The sequence below is a fragment of the Tenrec ecaudatus genome, chromosome 1 (assembly GCF_050624435.1).
Source record: "Tenrec ecaudatus isolate mTenEca1 chromosome 1, mTenEca1.hap1, whole genome shotgun sequence".
Lineage (NCBI taxonomy): Eukaryota > Metazoa > Chordata > Mammalia > Afrosoricida > Tenrecidae > Tenrec > Tenrec ecaudatus.
Window position 1 is genome coordinate 160,804,716 of NC_134530.1, and position 19,731 is coordinate 160,824,446.

The 19,731-nt window shown below is 49.0% G+C and overlaps 1 protein-coding gene across 1 annotated transcript; it reads right to left on the minus strand.

Moving 5' to 3' along the window:
- Positions 1-187: 187 nt before the first annotated feature.
- TDRKH (tudor and KH domain containing) lies at positions 188-17,830 on the minus strand. The gene is made up of 13 exons (XM_075540354.1): positions 17,721-17,830; positions 9,061-9,206; positions 8,286-8,392; positions 7,418-7,607; positions 5,419-5,558; positions 4,979-5,312; positions 3,831-3,991; positions 3,475-3,647; positions 2,114-2,178; positions 1,684-1,835; positions 1,404-1,499; positions 1,081-1,177; positions 188-894 (listed from the first exon to the last, which is right to left on the minus strand). Exons 2-13 carry the CDS (start codon positions 9,182-9,184, stop codon positions 842-844), a joined length of 1,692 nt encoding a protein of 563 aa, XP_075396469.1. The 5' UTR covers positions 9,185-9,206; positions 17,721-17,830; the 3' UTR covers positions 188-841.
- Between the last annotated feature and the right edge of the window lie 1,901 nt (positions 17,831-19,731).

The window sequence follows — 19,731 nt, forward strand, 5'->3', positions numbered from 1 at the left end:
ATCCAATCCCTGCCAAGGGTTTAGGTGCGTATTTGCACACACTTTACTGGCTGAGGGAATGTTCCCTGGAAGGAGGGGCGTAGGAACAACACTTGCTTTTTAGGTGGGCCCCTCGTGTGAAGTCATTTTGTTTAGAGTTTAGTTTCCTTTTGATCCAATCAATTTTGTTTCAGATTGTCTTAAGAACTTTATTCAGCAAAGAATCCCCCAAATGATTTCAACAGCCATATAATGTTCTGTCGCTCAATGAGCTGCCTCTCTAAAAATTTTTATTATTATCTTGCCTCTTTTTTTCTACCTGGTTTTTACCACCGTTTTCAGGGAAACAGCAGGAGCACTGCTTCAGCAGCCCTGGGCTCCAGGAGTGTGTGTGTCAGCAGTTGAGGCTACTCTCTGCTTTTTCCTTCGGACTCACTGCAGTGCGGGAGCCCCCAAACTTCTCTTAACCAGAGGCAGATGTCTGCAGCATCATCACTTCCAGGGACCCAAATTCTGGCTGTTTCCCAGCTTCCAAAAGGACACAGTCTAGTGTGAATGGGCACTGTGACAGGCGGGGGGCAGGAAGTAATAATGCCGTGGTATTCCAACAGTGGGAGGGAGCTGTGTGTGTGTGTGTGTGTGTGTGTCTACCGCACACTTGCTGGTAGTCCAGGGCAAGTGTTCACAAGGTAGACTAACAGGAGGGACTGCAGGGGACCTCTCTATCACAGCTGCTGCTCTTCTGCCAGACACACAGCTTGCCGGGCGCGCTCTGGGAGCAGTGAAGCTGCAGGACAGTGGGGAAGGGGGCCTCCCGCTCCGCTGGGCTCCACTCTGCGGCACAGCAGCAGCAGCTGGGGCTTCAGAGCATGCGGTCGTCTTCGAGGTTGTCATCGCCACACAGGGAGGCCGCTTCTAGTGCACAGAGCGAGGAGAGAGACAGTGTCCTGCGCTAGCTGGCCCAGCTGTGAGGTTCCAGGGGAGAGAGAGGCCTCTCTCTTGTGGTCAATGAGCTGGCGAAGCTGTCACTTTCCTCAGCTGGCAGAAATCGAGAGGTGGTGCCCTCCCAAGATGGGAGAGAGGAGGAAACGCTGTTCGTACCTGATAAGCTGAGGCAGGACAGGGTACGTGCCATCTCTTCAGGGCTCCTCTTGGACTCCGGGAACATGCTGTCTAGAGAGACGTCAGTTTCTGTGGCCTGATGGGAAAGAAACCCCAGAAAGAAGTTGTTGGCTGGTGGATGAGGAGAGCGGCCAGTCATATTTCCCGAGCGTGGCTCCTGAGGGGCACACGCGTCCTTGATCAGTATGTGGGGCAGTTCTGAGACCCCTTAGGAAAGCACCCTATCACAGTCACCACTAGAGCCCTCTGGTCTCTCAGGCTCCGGGCTGGCTCTGAAGAATGACTACAAGGCTCATCATTACCTGCAATGTGTCAGGGACAGCTCCGTTTTCTTCCATTTCTTCAGGAAGCTCAATTGCATATCCTTTTCGAACTAATTCTAATCCAATATCACATTTCTGAGAGGGAAAGAAAAAGTGATGTTCTTTTGGAAGGAAGGAGAAATCTGAGGAAAGAGGGCAGAGGAGTCAGCTTCGACTTTAAAGACATCTGCAGGTGAGTGTGGTGGGGCAGGGAGACAGGGGCAGGAAAGGAAAAGGAGGCTGTGCACACGGCAGAGGAGTGAGCGAGCCCCAAGCTTACCTTCCCATTGCTGGTGTCATATAAGTAGATCTTTGGCCAAGTTGAGACCCCACTCTGGACATAGCTGGAGATCTTGGCCACCAGGGGTGTCCACTCAGCACAATGAGTGAGTCTGTCAAACTCATCCAGAGCTGCCTCTTCCCACTGTTCACCTAGCAACAGATGGTAGAAGAGGGCCGGGGAGAGTCTGTGCTGAGGTAGTGGGTGGGGTGGGGATTCTCTATGGGCAGGAAAGAACCCTGGCCATTCCTACCCTAGAAAACACCCCTGGCTTCTCTGGCTGGGGAGGGCCTGCCCTGCAGGCAGGTTTCTGGTCACTGCTACTTGGTGCTGGTGCAGAACAGGTTCTGAGGTCCCCAGAGCACTCCCGCATGTGCTGGGTGACCTATCCTACCCAGAGGCAGGGCCCGAGGCTGTGTGAGCGCTTTACCTGAGGGGGCGATTTGTGCCAGGCTGCACTCTATTGCTTGAAATGGAAGGCTCAGGAAGTCACTCCTAAGGCAAAAGAAACGCGTTAGAATCCCAGAGCCAGACCAAACCCGCCCCCAACCCCCAATTCACCACCACCGAGTTAATTCAGACTCACAGCGACTACCGGACAGGTAGAACTACCCTGTGGGATTCCGAGACTAACTTGTCACAGGATTAGACTGCCACATAGGTTCCCCATGGAGCAGCTGGTGGGTTTGAACTGCTGACCTTGGGGTTAGCAGCCCCATGTGCGCCCAACTATGCCATGAGGCTAAGTGAAAAAGGTATTGCTGCATAATCAGAAACCTTTGTTAAACTCGAGAATCAGTGTAAAGCTGTTTCTTGACCTGTCCTCCATGGGGGTCTCTGTGCACCTGAAGGTGGTGTTTCCACCCCTCTAAGCTCCCCTGAAGACACACCCTCTCTGATTTACATGGGGTCAAGACAGAAGTTTTAGCATCTGCCAGGGACTCAAATCACGTTCCTTTGAAATGCTTGAGCTGAGACCGAGTTTAAAGCAGCACCATATCTGGGCTGTGGGGATGGGGTGGGAGGGGTCTAAGTTTCCCAGTGAAGTCCTCACAGGGCAGCCCTTGGAGGCTGCGCGGGTGCATTGTCATGAAAGAAAAATAATTCTCAGTGTCACTTTCCAGGACTTTTCCTGCACCAACGCAGTTTTCAATTCTCCTAAAAGTTCTTCCTAGTAAGTCTATGCAATCGTCTTAAGATGACTCCTTTGAAACGTTTAAAAAAAAAAAAAGACGACTCCCTTGGAGCCTTACAACACAGTCACGCTAACCTTCTGGACTGACTTCTCTGCCCGAAATTACCATACAGACTCCTCGTGTGTAAGCCAAGTTTTCCAGCACATTTTAATGCAGTTTTTGTGGTAAAATTAGGTGCCTCGACTGATATTTGAGTCAGCTTATACTCGAGTATATATGGTGATTGGCCCAGTGGATGTCCTTGGAAAGGTACTATTTTGGTAGAACTTTTTAAGGTGCTCTAATGAGGCGGAGAGAATTGTAGAGAGAGCTGTGCTGAAGCGTGTTTGTGTGGAACCAGCCTGTGCAGGGATGAACCCGGAACCCTGGCAGCGAAATATACTATTTGCTCACTCTCGCGTTATTGGCTTTTAAAGATAACCAGCTCACCCAGGGTGAGGAAATAATCACAGGCTTTCGATGGGGGGGGGGGGGTGTCTCTTCCACATTCCCCTGAAGATGCGGGTGAGTGCCAACAGCTCACCAGCCTATGGTCAGGGCCAAGTTAACAGTGGGGCTGAGCGTTGAGGCCGCCCAGGCCCGTCTCCACACTGACCTGAGAGTTCTGAGGTCCTTCTGTGGGCAATCTCCATTATCTCCAAAGTCAACAAAGTAGAGGTCCAGGTTCCCATTCTCCAAGGTGCCGAGGATTCGGGCTCGGTACCAGGACCCATTCGTGGGTAAAGGCGCTGCTACAATGTCCCCTACTTGCACAGTCAAGTCTTCAGGCTGCATATGAGGAGGGAGAGTCAGGAGGGGGAATGTTACCAACTAGAAAAACAACTACCAGACGGGTGGATGAGGACATGTCCCCCAGAAAAAGGAAGACTCTGTGACAGAAGGGAAAGACCCCGGGACAAGCACTCCCCTTTTCATCAAATCCCGCTGTCCCTACGGCAGGCAGCAGCTCACCAGACTGTCCTCATAGTGCTGGGTCATCTCGCTGACAAGCTTATCCAGCTGCAGGCTGCGGGAGCCTATGATCTGGATCCAGAAGTGGCTAGGGTTTTCAGAGGCGGAGACATAGACTTCCAGGTACTCGTCGGCATGGAAACTGAAGTCAGGACTGGGGACTGAACACAGGGAAAGGATGATGGCCTTATCAGAACCATCTCTGGCTGGAATGCGGATGGGTGAGGAAGGTACACATACCAAGTGGCTGTTGACATTTAAAATACTGCTGGATGACAACGGGATGAATCGTTTAAGCCCACCGCCGTACAGAAAGGTGCTAACCTATCTTCTGTACCTGTCTGTGTCACGGAGTTAGATGATGGCTTACGTTCTTAGGCATGTGCCATATGCAGTCACATCAGTCACCATCTACGACAGTGAGTCGCCCCCAGGGGGCTGCGGCATGGCTCCGTGTAAGGATAATTTATGTGGCCCCGAGTCCCATCCTCCTCTGACTCACAGACCTTGGATGACTCCATGAGCCTCTTGGGGCCGCCCTCTTTCCTGCCCATCCCAACACCGGGCACCGAAGAGAATGCTCAGAGCCTTCTCATTCTTCTTGAAGAGTAAGCATTTTTAAAATGGTAATGAGAAGATGAAAAACCAGGCTGAGTATTTTAACTTGTTTAATAAAATATGTTTGAGAAAGAATACCATGTCAATTCAATTCTTTGATAGGTTACAACTCACAGACTAGTTTTCTATTTCCATCTAATTATTTTTCATCAACTGGCTTATATGTAGAAAAAATAGTACTTAAACTCTATAAATACTAAGTAAAATATTGTCAGAAAAGCAGAAGCAGGTGACAGATTTGTAAATGTAGTCAAGAAAATAGAAACTTTTAAAAGACGCCATCTTATTTAGGGTCCTGAGGAGCCCTGGTTAAGCACTCAACTGCTAACTGAAAGGCTGGCAGTTCAAACCCACCAGCCGCTCTGTGGGAGAAAGACGGGGCTTCCATAAAGAGACAGCCTTGCCAGCCCTGCAGAGCAGCGCAACTCTGGCCCAGGCGCTCGACTGCTCTGAGTCAGAAGGCTGTTGGGGGTTTGGAAAGCCAGCACTTCCATCTTTCATAAGGCTAACCGGTTCCCTCTGTTACATACTTTCAAACATGGCCATCTGTGGACTGGCCTGGGCTCCACACTGCTGCTCAAAGCCATCACCATGAGGCCTCTCCCAGGAACCTTCTTCCTGCGGTGGCCCTACAACAGCTCGGTCACCCCCGCCTCTGTGGGGGGCCACAGACATCAGTACAGCTTGCTCGGCTGAACCAGAGGTGCCCCTCCTCCACGCGGCGGGCTCCCCGGCTCCGCCTGGCCCCGTGGCTTCCTCTCTCCTCACGCTGATGGGCTGCTTGCGTGGAACTCGAGTTTCTGCAGAATGAGCAATTCTCTTCCGAAGCTCTTCATCCTCGGACACTTTATCCAGGATCAACTGCTGTGGGAAAAGAAAAGGACGCGGTCCACAGGGGCAGCCCTTCTGACCGGGGGCAGCGCGGGGCGCACTCTGCGTTCCCGGGGATCCAGTGCCACCAGCTACTTGCCTTGGCGGTTTTCACTTCCTTCTGCGTTCCTGTGATTTTTATAAGTCTCGACAGCAGCAATGTCCCTTCTGCCTCCTTGTCGCAGGTAATCTTGGCTCCAGAGGCCTTGCAGATGGCACGGATTGTTTCACCACCTCTCCCTGCAGTGGACAAAGGAACTCCTGTCCTTTCCTCCCCTCTAGACTACTGCAGGCAGGGCCAGCTACCGGAACCACACAGGGCAAAAGCTCCCCCTCAGCAGCTTCTGAGAAGGGAATTCTATTCAGACTGATTTGGTTTCTTTGGGGAAAAATCACTTGCTTTTAAAATTTTATTTAAATTCTGTTCTTTGGCTAGGTTAATTTCTTTGTGTCATTCCTTTTTCTTTTTTTACAATCAAGGGCAGATTTTCCATTCTCAGCTCATAATGTGAAGTGCTGCATGCTGCTCAGACGGGGACCAAGGGCGTGCATTTCTCTGCCTGTAGGGCGGCAGCACTGAGGGGTGGGAGGTTCTAGGCCAGGGGTCAACACGCCTTTGAAATGGAAGAGCCAATCCTGTTCCTCACAACAATTTAAGAATTATTCGAGAGCCATACATATATTTTTACAAATAAATATAATCATAATATCTTAAATTTTTTCCCAATTTTACTTCAGAGCCATGTGTATGAGGGGGCATCCCCCCCCCCAAAAAAAAACAAACAAAACAAAACCGGGAAAAAGCTCCACTGGGCAAGCTTTCAAGATACCCATTTCCCCGCTAGGAGAGCACATCCAGCAACCGGCTCGGAGTGAGTGCACTAGTGGCATCGCCGGGAAGGTTTGCTCTGGTCACCGAACATTTTTCACAAAAGCAGTTTTGCTCAAACCTTTTTTGTGATGGCCGATTTAAAAGAACAGCGTGTGGCTGTGAAATTTTGTTTCCTGTTGGGAAAAATGCTGCAGAAACTGTTGATGTTGAACACAGCTTACAAGGGCAGCGCGCGCTATGGGGGAAACTCAAGCATGTGAGTGGTTTTCTTGTTTCAGAAAAGGTGAACTGTCGATGGATGGATGACGAAGCTCGTCTGGACGTCTGTCAACGTCCCACATGGAAGAAAATGCGGGCTCGTAGTGCATCTGGAGTTCACTGAGAGCTGACTGGTCTTGCTGACCAAGCTTTCTCTATGGAGGCCCTGCAAGACTGTGTTACAAAAAGACCTCATTTGTGACAGATGGGGGCTGCTTTTGCCACCATAACAACACGCCTGCTCATGCACCCATCTCAGTGCACCAGTTTTGGGGAAAAACCAGCAATGCCTCTCTTGGCCCACACACCTCTTTCACCTGACCTCAGTCTGTGTGACTTCTTTGTGTTTCCATGAATGCAGATGGACATGAAAGGGCAGTGATTTGATGACGTAGAAGAGGTGAACAACACACACACACACACACACACACACACACACACACACACACACACACACACGAGGTGCTGTCAGTCATCCAAACAGATGAGTTGGAAAAATGTTTCCAAGAAAAGAACCACAGTTTTGACAAATGTATCAAGTGTAATGGAGGCTACTTTGAAGGTGTTGAGATTGTTTTATAAAAAATGTTAAAGACGTAGCTTTGAAAAATAAAAAATTCCAGGTTTTTTGGGGTGCCCGCTCATATGTGTGGGAAGAGTTGCATCTGGCTCGTGAGCTGAAGTTTGCCATTGCCTGTTCTGGGGAAAGCATACGGGAAGGCGCTCCGTGCACTGTCTTGAAAGGCCGGGGTGCTCATGTATGAGCATCTTTTTGCTTCTTAGAAAATCGATACGGTAAATGCATGGGCCTGAACCCTTCCGATCTTCTCAAGGTAACGGGTTTCATTTCACTCTGGGTTAAATGCAAAGGTCAAATTCTGATCTCCTTGACCCTGTCTTTTTGTCTCAGCAAAGCGAAGGGAGGGACGTAGGTTAGGAAAAGCTTTTGAGAAGGTGTGAAAGGACAGGTGCAGAGTAAGGGAAACACGAGAGGAAGCCATCGTCTTACCTATGATTCTGCCCACAGATCTCTGGGGAACCGAGAGCTGCTCAGACACTGGGTTATTCTGCGTCAGGATCTGGCGTATTGCAGCTTTGGCCTTGCACACCTGAACGGGAACCCCACTTATGAGGAGCACCCGCTCATCGCCTACATCCTCTGTGTCCACATCAATCCGAGCACCTGTCTGCTTCCGCAGCTGCAGAGAAAGGGGCACACAGACATTCCGGGGGGCTTCCCCCCACTGGGACCAGCCAGAGACACCAGTCTAAGCCGATCCCTGAAGGATCGCAGGTGCCCGCGGGCACCAGCTTAATCAGGTAGCTAAAGGCAGTCCTCAGTTTCCAGTACTTAGAGGGAGCTTTAGAAAACCTCATGGTAAAAATCCCACTATCCTCTTTGTCCCCCCATTATCCTTTCATTCCCCTTGTCCACAAACTTGTTTAAGCTCCTCATAGTAACCCCAAGTGGCAGTTACTTCAACATGCTTCTCGCTACATTAAGAACTCTTCATTTTATTTGAATTAGAGAAATGAGGTATTTTGTTTTTTGGTATTCCAAATGAGCAGCAGAATATAGAAAAAATTTCCACGCAGATACGTTCCCATTACTTACTGTCAATGAATGACTTCATTTGTGTAACAGTAGAAAGGAAGGGTTCAAGTTGTAGCCAGTTGAGTATCAAATCAAATGCCCTATTTCAACCCAGCTGACTCACATGCTACAGAGACTCATCTCGAAGGAAACCGCACGGTTGGCTAAAAAGCCCTTATTACACATACAGTGTATTTAAATACATATCCAGTGAATGTATTTGACAAGAAATCAGTAAGCCTAATCCCTGGGAAAGCCACTGCTTCTTCATATACACTCCTACCTGTTTAATATTGGCTCCTTGTCGGCCAATGATCAGCTTCACAGAGTCCTGGGGAATCCGCATCTCTACCTCGATGTCATCTTCACCTACAAACGTCAGCCGCTCTTCTGCACAGGCACATCAGAGCATAGCTAGGTTAGGCCCAAAGCTCCCACCAGCCCCACCTCTGGCCCCCAACTCTGGCTGTCAGAGAGCAACGGAACCAAGTGCGCAGCCGAGGACTTCAACCATAATGACGGAAGCACCAGCTCCGCGGGACTGTCGAAGGCCTTGAAAGCCCAGACAGCGGTCGTGCCCTTTAGGATGCTCCAACGGAGGGCACACCAGGCTCCGTGAGAAAGGGGAGCTGGGCACTGGGCAAACTACTAATCTCAAGACAACTCCTGGAGAAAAGAGAAGGCCAAAAGTTGCCCAAGGAGTCCACTAGGCTCCGAACTTCTCCTGGCTATCTGTACCTCAATATTTTAACCCTCTAGGTCCTGCTTATGGGGAAACCACCTTCCCCAGTAGCCCGAATAGCCAGGAGCATGTGCAGAAAGTGCATATCTAAATGTGAAATAACCCACGGCAGCAGTGACACTGCTAATGGGGACCAAACAACGCAGTTCGAGAATGTTCTCCTCGTGAAAACAAACAAGCAACCAAATTATTCTGCTGTAAGGCTCCTCAGAGAAAGTCAGTTACATCCCAACAAACACCGTCAAGTCTGGAAAGGGAAGAGTTTCCGTTTCAACTCAATCGGGCCAGGCATGCCCCCGCCCCGGCGCTCACATACCTCGGCTTTCCTTGTACCTGCGGTACATGATGTAGCCAATGGTGGCACCGGCCGGGATCCCCAGGCCCAGGGCTACTTTCTGAAGAGTGGACAGGCTGGTCCAAGAAGCCTGTTCAGTGGACATTTTCTGTACTCTGACTCACATCCTGAAACAAGCAAATGGGAGTAAAGGAAGGCGGGCACCTTCATCGGATCCTGTGTGACTGGCAGGGAGGCGGAACTCATCACATGAATTTTCAAAAGGATACTGCTTTTAGATCCCAAGAGCCTCAGGAGACTCCAAACATTGCAGTTAAAAGCTCTTGGGGTGTAAAAGAGGCTAGCTGAACACACACACACACACGCACGCGCGCGCACGCAAATAAAGAAGATGCTTCACTTTTTTCCCTAAGGAAAACTGTACAGTGATCAGTTTTAAAAGACAGAAAACAGTACTAAATGAGTACAACATTTTAAATATACACACTGATGTTTCACAGCAAACTATTTAAAATTCCTTGTGTGCGCCCTTCTAGGCCTCCAGGCCTTTCCGTGGGATTCCATTCCAGGCTAGTGAAGACCTTGCTGGTTCCCTTCTTGGGAACAGAGTCCTTCCTTACTCACTCGAGTTCCTCAACAGCCAGCAGTGAAAGGGGCTCTGTCACTCTCCAGATGGCCGACTGAGCAGGTGGTATGGGGCCCCATCTCCCCCGCTCCACCTCTCTGAAGCAGGAAGACAGCCCTTCCCTCTACAGACCCTCGCCTCGCGGCTTCTTGTCCTTGTTTTCTCTGCCCATTTCCCTAGAGGGTCCTTCTGAGCTTGGGTTCAGTTGTGTCCCTCCCTCCCCCGGGCTATTTCACCGCCTGCAGGTCCATGGCTATCCCTGCGCTGACGCCTCCAGCAACCCTGCCGGTGGCCTGATGCTGACACGGGGCCACTGCAATGGCCCTCTTACTGGCCGCCTGACGGTGAGGCCCTTTAGCTTCATTTTGTCTCAAACGAATGTGAACGCATCCTGCACGTTTAAAATGTCCGTATTCCATGTACCTTCCTCCCCTTAGACTTCCCCACCTTCACGGTGCTTGTCAAACCTCAATGCCTCCTTCCCCGTCTTCACTTCACCTGAGTCCTTGCTTCCTGCTTCACTGCGAGTCAGCATACAGCGAGACTCCCCACAGCTCTCACCGTATCTGCCCCTAACACCCCGTCTCCTCACTGGTGGCTGTGGATGAAGTGGATGTGCCCTGAGCACGAAAGTGCTGCTCCACCAGCTCTTCTTCCTTCTTGGGCAACAACTTCCCATTCTTTCCTTCCCTTTCCAGAAAACTCAAGACAGTGTCCACATATCTATCTTCATCATTCTTGAATCCATGCTTACCGCTCGTGTGAAGGTCCAACAGTGACGTCACATTGGCCACGCTGCTCAAGAGCTCCTCGCACTGGACCTCACCACGGCTGGGGACTCCCTCTGCTGTGAAACCCCGTCTTCACTTGGCTTGCATGGCAACACTCTCCTCCTGGGTTTCCTCCTTTTCCTGGCAGCACCCTCAGTCTAGGTTCCTTCTAGAAGGAACCTCAAACTTAACAGGCACAGCAGCTTCCGATCTTACCAGCTTCCCAATAGCCTTGCTGTCTCACAAACAGAAATTCTATTCTGTTCACTCAGACTAAAAATCTTAACCTCCCTGGTGGTAATAGTGTGGCTCGGGGTCAATGTTCACCGTCAGAAGCGGTAACCCCGAGCCACTCTCGCGATTTCACTGCAGACAAGTCCCTTAAGGAACCTCAAATTACAGCGACACAGTCCATGGGTTAGGTGTTCCAGGTAGTGTAGCTTGCAATTGAAGCACAGAACAAGCAAGGCAGCCGCACACTGGTCCGATGGTCAAAGAGCAAGAGACAAGAAAGGCGAGGCTCTCGCCAAGGCTTTTCTCTCTCCGCCCTCCAATTAACAAATTTACTGACATATTATACCGCCCACAGCCTGATGCTGCCTCTTGTGCGCATGACATCCTCATAAGAAGGGTCCTGAGAGATCCCCTCCCAGAGGGGTCTAGAGGAGATGAGTCAGTCAGGGTGGGACCTAGCACCGATGAACAGAGCTTTCCTCCAGTTCCTAAATGCTTCCCCCCCCCACCCCACCCAACTACCATGATCCGAATTCTACCTTGCAGGACTGGATAGGGCAGAGGTTGTACACTGGTGCATATAGGAGCTGGAGGCACAGGGAATCCAGGATGGACGATACCTTCAGGACCAGGGGTGTGAGGGGTGATACTGGGAGAGTGGAGGGTGAGTGGGTTGAAAAGGGGGAACTGATTACAAGGATCTACATGTGACCTCCTCCCTGGGGGATGGACAACAGAAAAGGGGGTGAAGGGAGACACCGGATAGGGCAAGATATGACAAAATAATAATTTATAAATGATCAAGGGCTCATGAGGGAGGGGGGCGCAGGGAGGGAGGGGAAAAAAGAGGACTTTATGCAAAGGGCTTAAGTGGAGAGCAAATGCTTTGAAAATTATGAGGGCAAAGAATGTCCGGATGTGCTTTATACAATCAATGTATGTATATGTATGGATTGTGATAAGAGTTGTATGCTCCCCTAATAAAATGTTTAAAAAAAAAAAAAGAAGGGTCCTGAGAACCTCCCCCCCCCTTCTGCACCACCTTCCTGTTGATAAACCACTTCAAGTCACACTGGTGGCAGCCAGAGCCCTAACATTTGCGTCCACCACTATTGGGTCTACAAGACTGTGCACCAACCAGCCTGTGATCTCCCAGCATTCTGCATCATTGTGTGTGGCTGTGAGAGTCTGAAGAGGGATTTATGGACTAGTATCAGACTTAGGGAGTAGTATCGGGCTTGTGGAATTGATCTGGACTGGGCTGAGATGTTTGCTTGATAGACAATTACTTCTTGATCTAAAGCTCTCTCTTACACACGCGTGTCCCTGGATCTGTTTCTCTAGTCAACTTGGTCTAACACAGATGCTCACCATCAATCAACATTTCACATTTTTTGAAACGAGAAAACCACTTGTACACTTGAGTTTTTCCCATGGTGCTGTCCAACATCACAACAGTTTCTGCAACATTTTTCCTGAGCAGACACAAAATCTTCACATCTTACATTGGCCGTCACAAAATTGCACTAACTGGGAGCGAGTTGCTCGATGCCCACCTAGCGGGGAAAACGCATGCTATGAAAGCTCTGCTCAACAAAGCTTTTCTTTTTTGGGGTGGGGGGTGTACACCATGGTATAGATATTTTTCACAACCATTTTACTGGGAGTTAATATAGGTATATCATCCCGCCCTTCCAGCACATCAAGCAGTATTATACATTTGCTATCACAATCAGTTTCAAAACATTCTTCCCTTTCTGAAATCCTTGACTTCAGCTCCCTTTTACTGCCCCCCCCCACCACTTTGCCCCCTGAGAACCTTATCCTACTTGCTGTCTCTGTAGCTTCATCAACCCTGGGTTTCATATACTGAAAAACATGTAACAAGAATTCAAGAGGGTGACCTCTAATGACGTATCACATCTGAGATAGACCCAATATGAACAAACAAATACAGAAGATGTTGAACACTAGATCAGGCTTCATGTGCACCAGAGGGGGATCAACTGACAGTTTAACCATTCAAGTCAGGCTTATCATGTTGACCTTTGATGGTCATCTTTCCAGTGCACTCCATTGGGTAAGCGTTTTCCGCCCACCCCTCCCTCCATCATGGCTGGAAGGAAATCACTGGGGCTTGTTTCCTGGGTAGATCCCACGAATGGATCCTGGGCTCCCACTGTCACCCACAGCCTTCTGCAAACCGGATTCTCCCAGTTTAGGCTCTGATACTATTCTCTCCTTTGACTTCAGATGACATGATTTACAATCCTCCGGTGACTGGTGATGGTGTGCTTCTTCCATGTGCACTTAGTAGACATCTCACTTAGATGTCTGCTTGTCTAGAAACAAGCCTTTAAGACCCCAGATGCTATTTTATTCCATGCCCAGGGACCATCCAATTTCCTCACCACACTTGGCTGCAGTGTTCCCTCCCTGAGGGCAAGTATCGAGCAGGGCTAGGATGTAAGAACTCATTGTTCTTAAGTTGGAGCTGGGATTTCGTGTGAGCCTAAACCCATTCCTGGATCTGTGATTTTGAAGCGGAATCTTGATATGGTACAGACTCAGAGTGTCTGGTGGATTTGAACCACTGCCCTTTTGGTTTGCAGCAGACAAGCACTTAATCACTGTATCACCAGGCCCTTCTCCAGTCATACCCAGGACCAAAAGTTGCATCTGCTCACAGAGGTTTACTGACAAGCAGCGCCATATAAAGTTCTTTATGGAACTTGCAGAAGGTGGCTAAAGCGGTTTTTCGCAGATGGCATTAAATCCATTTAACCCAGCCCCTGCCCAGACTCAAGGCTGGAAGACAACCCAGTCTCCTTTTGTTACCGTGGCCGGGTGCTCTTTACGCGGGTCTCATCTATTACAGGCAGTTACTTCTCAGTAGTCCCAGCATATCACTTTAAGAGGTTGAGGCTCAGCCTGAGAAAATGCTGTTTTGCCTTTAGGTTTTTTTTAGAGGAAAGGGATTGAGCTTAAAGTTGTTCTTATCCCCCAAAATTTTAAGGTTCCTTCCCCAATCCACTGGATAAAAATCAAGCTTCTCTTTTTATAAAGTACAGACTAAATCTCTTTTTAGTTAGAGTTGCATCAGCACCTCTGGCTATACCAAAGGAAATGAAACAAACTCTGCTTGATAAAGGAAATAAAATCCCTATATACAGGGACCTAAACCATTACTTTCCCATATTAAGAAACGGTTCCTTCGATGTATCTTGAAAAGATACTTCTCTCATTCCCTGATTTCTTTATATATATTTTCATATGGTCTCTAGAGCAACAAGCCTGTCTTCACAAAGCTTAGTTGAGCCACCTCAAACAGTTAGCCTTCTGTGATAGGTTGAGCATGCTGGAGCAAAGAGGAGGGGAAAGAAGCTGTCCTGAAACACAGTTTAGTATGCACGAGAAGCACCAAAAATACCTCCGTGTGTGGCAACACAAGACAATCTAAATGCTTGGTCAGCGTAACAGGTGGGAGGAGTCAACACTGTCAACGTTTATTTCTTGGGTGGAACACGGTTGAGAACGACTTCATTAAAATACAGTTTATCTCTGTTGTCAGTTATTAAAAATGTTTTTCTGTACATGAAATCCAAAATAGGTAAATCGATAGAAGCCATGACTGGATTAACAGGGGTATGGCAAGGGAGACTGTGGGGAAAGGGCGAACTGAAAACAATGAAGCAAGACCTGTTCTAAAATGGATTGTGTAATTATTGTACAACTGTTCTTGATGTGACTGAACTATTGCATTGTATGATACGTGAATTATCTGTGCCCATAAAACTATTAAAATTAGTCAAATGCAGTTTATCGTTGATAGTCAAAGCAGTAACTACCGAGGAGCCACTGTGCGCTTGGGCCGGGATGCAACACACAAGACGGACTGAGCAGCTTTCCTCCTAGAGCTTCCTGTGAGCGGAGGCAGGGCTTATGACAACGTGCATACAAACAAATCGTATTTTTTATCGACAAAGTTCATATGAACAAATTAAATATTTAAAACCAATGGCCAATTCTTAGGTCTCATTTAGTTTACTTCATTTGTATTGAGTATGCCTTCCCCTAATATGTTTGACACACGTCAAACTGTAACTCATCTGTCAATATACATTTTTACATATCTCAACCCCCCACCAAGCTTTTTTTTCTTTTTCATTTTTACAAATGTCCATGATCCAGTTATCTAAAGCATTCCATTCCACTGGCATAGTAACGGGTTGTCTCACAGGGTACTTTTAGAATCAGATTATGTAGCAAATTAAGTCAACAGAAAAGATATTAGTCTAATTCCACAGTGGTCCTTATGTTGATCACCTAGAATCTTAATTGGCTAAAAATTAAACCTCAACAGTCCCGATTCCGCAAATACACGACATTTCTTTAATGTTAAAATAAGTTTATCATTACTTTGAGAAGCACTTAGTGAGATGCCCATTGCTGCTTACACATTGTCTTCTTTTGGCATTGTACCTCAGACTTATCATTATGAAGGCGGCCAGAGGGCCTGTAAATGTCAGCATTTTATATAGGCTAAGCAGTTACTAAACATCAGTTCATTTCCTATAAGCCCAGTGTGTTTATACTTCATCCCACCCTCTCCCACAGTTGAAGTTGTTTTGCTGTGTCTATCTTGGTCTTTAATATAAAACCCACCTAGTGACAGTGTTGGAGAAGTGGCCCTACAACTACACACTGATGCCACCTTCAAGGCAGCGCAGGAGAGAGCTTCCTGCTCCTGCAGTGCGGCTCCTCCAAGTCCAGAAGGAATCTTCATTTGCTCCTTTAGGAACCTTTCCTTAAGGCGTGCAGGTGTTAAAGGGCCGGGGAACAAATCTGGCCTGAGAACAAGAGCAATACTTTGATCTCTACTCGAATGTCTGCCTTCAACACTTTTTCTGGCCACGCTAAGGGCCTGAGAAATCACTGCATTTCAGATCTTGGGGGAGAGTTGTAATCTTGGAAAACCACTGTCCTAGAGGGTTGCTTATTCATTAGGCGTCAGCATGACTTGGTGGGAGTGATTTTTTTTTGTAAACTTTTGGGGAACCACAGAAACAATCTAATTCCTTAATAATGTTGCAGCTGAGGATACTGAGACCTAGGGAGATAAAGATGTCCCTATTGTTACACAACTAATTAATTACACATTTCTACACAATGTGGCATTCAAGAGAAATGAATCTCTTTTGAAGGCCAGTCATGGGTGTACCTCTTTAAGGAGGCTAGAAGAGCAGTATTTATTTCAGTCCAGAAACTACAGGAGCTAGACAAAGGACAGGTGGTTCAGAGTCAAACCCTCCTCAGGCCTGACTAGATAGCAGCGGCTGCGGGTGGGTAGTTGCTTTAGACTCAAGGCAGGTCAACAGCAGCTTTGAAGGGGAAAAGACCAGGTTATCTGCTCCAACAGAAACAGACAGACCACACAGACACAGCCCAATCCCCAGAAATTAAGAAACCAGCTCACTGCCCTTGTGTCAACGCTGACTCCGAGCAACCCTGCAGGGCAGGGTACAGCTGCCCATGCGGTTTCTGAGACTGACTGTTTACAGGACTAGAATGCCTCACCTTTCTCCTGTGGAGCCGCTGATGGATGCAAACTACCAACCCCCCGGTTAGTGCCCCACTCCTAACTCATGACACCACTAGAGGGCCCTAGGAATTCCTAGGGGGCAGTTCTACTTGGTCATGTAGGGCTGGGAAGAGTCAGAAGCCACTTGAGGTCACACAACCAGAGTGGGTGGAGGGAGATGCTGCAGCAGAGCACTGAACTGATTCCTTCCAGTCTGACCTCTCCTCACTTGGGAGAATGTATCTTTCCACTCCAGATATACTGCATCAGCAGCTGCAATTTTAACAGCACCAGAAAATTGTTACAATGTAGATTCTGACTCTGTGCAGCTGGGGTGGGATGGCGCACACATTACGGGGTTGAACCAGAATGAGCCAGTTTGAATTCTTAGCTTGGAGCCCATGCAGGTGGTAGATGGAAGTAGATGGATTTTAGAGATTTTTTAATAGGCAGAATCCGCCAGACTTTCTGACTGATTTATGAAAAGACTGAGGGTAGAGTTGGGGAGTTGGCTCTCAGGCTTGACCATCTGGTGGTGCATGATGGTGTTTAAGATGATATTAGAGCTTAAATTCTGAGAACGCCAGTGCTAGTGGCTGGCAGCGGCCCCAAATCCATTTGCAGGGCCCCCAAGTCTTCATTGAATTCTTTCTGATCCTTAACCCAGGGTAATCTTGCCCTCAGGCGGAGAGCGTTGGAAAGCAAATTACCTCCATCCTGGTCAGCCCTCCTTGATGGAGGTCACTGTACCTCACAGGGGTCAAATAGTCCTGAGTCAAGTCTTACCAGCCTCCACCTGTAATTAGGGGGCTTGCATGTTCCCAAAGAATACAAAAGCCTTGGTCAGCATTCAAGATTCTCTCCCTCCACATGGACCACCAAGCGGGGCTGAGGTGAGCATGCTACCATAAATTGTGTCTGACTCCCATTTATTTCTATATTTCTCTTCTATGTCTCATGCGCTCTATAACTTTACTATACTCTACTTATCATTGCTATACAATTGCGCCTACCAGACCCGTAATGATGTGTTAGGGGCTGGCTTCCCCTGGCAAGTATTAAGGACTGAAATTGGAAAAACAAGCAAAGATCCAATATATTACTCCGGCAACTGTAAACGGTGTAACTACATAAAAAGTTGGCGGGGTGGGGGTGGGTGGGAAGGGAAATAAAAGGCAAACGGATAAACCTGGTAACGGTTCTCAGCTTCACAATCCTACAAAGGATTTGTGGAACCTTCCAAACTGACTTGGGGTCCGCTCTGGCGCGGGTAAAGCTGCCCCCAGAACAAAGGCTCACGCAGGGGCTCTGACCCCGACCCCTTGGCCACAAACCGTCAACTGGCCAGGGGACTCGCCCGGGGCTTCCCCGACGCCTCCCACCCCTCAGCGCTGCGCTTCGGCCTCCTGGTTGCCAGGTCGCCCCCAACCCAGCCTACCCCTAAACCCCTGCTCTCGGCGCCCGCTTTTACCGGTCCTCGAGAAGCAGCGTCGCGCGCCCGCCCAGCCTCACACCTCGTCCCAGCAGCAGCACTCGCCTCCGACTAGGAGTGGGCGGCCCAACCCAGCCAGCCTCGTTCCAGCGGCCGCTGCTCCGCCCCCTCAGGCCGCCCGCGCCAATCAGCGCCCCTCTCGCAGCCCAGCTCATCGCCGTCCCGTCACAACCAATCCTTCCACGAGTTGCCTTGAGAGACGGAGTCGCTGCGTGGCGACACCCAATGAGCTGCTCGGAACGCAAAGCCGGCTCAGGACGTGAGCCAATAGGACTCAGGGAAAGCGGCCGGTGATTAGAATGACACCTGCTGAGCATTAACCTGCGCGAAGTACTCCCAGCCCCACCTCTAGGCCGAGCACGGAGGAGGGGCCCATCGCCGACGCCAGGGCGGGCGTGGGAGTCGGCGCTCGCGGGTTCGGGAGCGCGGAGCGCGGGGCCGCGCGTGCGTGGGGCTGCGCGCACGTCAGTGCTTTCCTGCAAAGCTAGTGCCCGCCAGACCCCAGTGACCGCGGGCCCCGCGGCGCCCTCTCGCCATCTGCTGCCACGGCTGGGCACCGTGCTGTGGCGGGCATCGGGCCACACGGGGCGGGAGGGAATTTGGTAAAACCAGAGTAGACGGAAGCCAGGGAAGACACTGTGTCGCCGAGTGAGGGCCTCACTCTGCGATAGGAGTCACCCGCGATGCGGACGGGACTGCTCCCCACGGCCCCAGGGTAAGGCAGTTACCGGCGTGGGGTAACTGTCCCGGGGGACCAGGGCCCCTTTGGGGTGGGCTGGAAAGGGCGGCGGGCGGGGGAGGGACACTTGCGGCCGTTTACTCCGGAAGGCTGGATTCCCGCGTCCGTCCGCTCCCTGGACGGTTGGGAGCCGTTGGGCCCAGCTCCTTACAGCCTCTGGCCGCCCGGAGCATCGCGAGCGCGGTCCTCGCCTGCCTGCCTGGCCCCGAGCCCGGGCGTGGGCGTTCCTGGTGGCCTGGAACCCTTGCCGAGCCAGCTAAATAAACACTGTTGTGTGTTGATGGAAAGCAAGATTGCATTTTTGGTCAGTTAGGGAGATGTCTCTGAGCTTCAGTTTTTCGTTCTCAATTATTTTAAGAGAATATGTAGGTATTTGATGACGTAATGCATGTGCGTTGTACTAGCTTAAAAGAAAAAAAAAAGATGATTAAGTCTATATCCTCAGCGAGGGATTCATTTCTGCAGAAGCAACCTGTTTTTCGCAGGACATTCTAGTTAGGTATGTTCACAAGCGTGGTGACACATAGGGGATTCAAGATGCGCATGAAAAAATTCTATTGCCTATGCATTTCAGTTCTCCGTGCACTTTTTGAAACTCCCTACTCTATTTTTATGTAATGGTGACAAATTATTCACACTATTTTGCAACTCCCTTTTATATCCAAATCTCTCCACAAACAGCACATTTGTATACATCTGTTTCATAGTGATCGTTTCAGAGTATTATTTGAGAGGTATTTTAAGATATATTTCACCAGTGCCCTGACATGTTAATATGAGAGCATACTTAATTTTGCTCCTGTTTATCTACCTGTTTGATACATACTAGGTCAAAGAAGTTGTGTGCATTTAAAAAAATGGGCAAGACACAACCTTGCAAATTGTGTTTTCCAGTTTTCTTACCCAGCAGCAGCAGTAACAGTGCTTGGAAAGGCTGTTTTTTCTCTACTCACAGTATTTCCAAATTGATTTTCACAGAGGCTGGGTCTTTTTTCCTCCCCTTCCAGCAATGTTTGAAAGGGACCTGGTCTATAATAGAGGATGTTATCAAATTTTGATTCTTGACACTTTGATACTATAAATGAAATATCCTCATATCTTTAATTCTCATTGATTTCATTTTAAATAAGGTTATATGGACTCAGGGTTGGGAGGGGTCACTGAAAATAAATAAGGTTATACATCTCAATGTATTTAAATGGCAGTTGTAAAAAAATGGCAGTTGTATTTTATTTTCCTATAAGTCATTAT

Bases quoted from the DNA above. Each gene is read 5' to 3' on its own strand.
- TDRKH (XM_075540354.1), bottom strand. From the start codon at position 9,184: ATGTCCACTGAACAGGCTTCTTGGACCAGCCTGTCCACTCTTCAGAAA. The intron at 2,179-3,474 runs GTCAGTGTGGAG...CTTTTGCCTTAG, and splicing joins AAGGACCTCAGAACTCTCAG to GAGTGACTTCCTGAGCCTTC. The intron at 1,500-1,683 runs GTAAGCTTGGGG...TTTCCCTCTCAG, and splicing joins ATGACACCAGCAATGGGAAG to AAATGTGATATTGGATTAGA.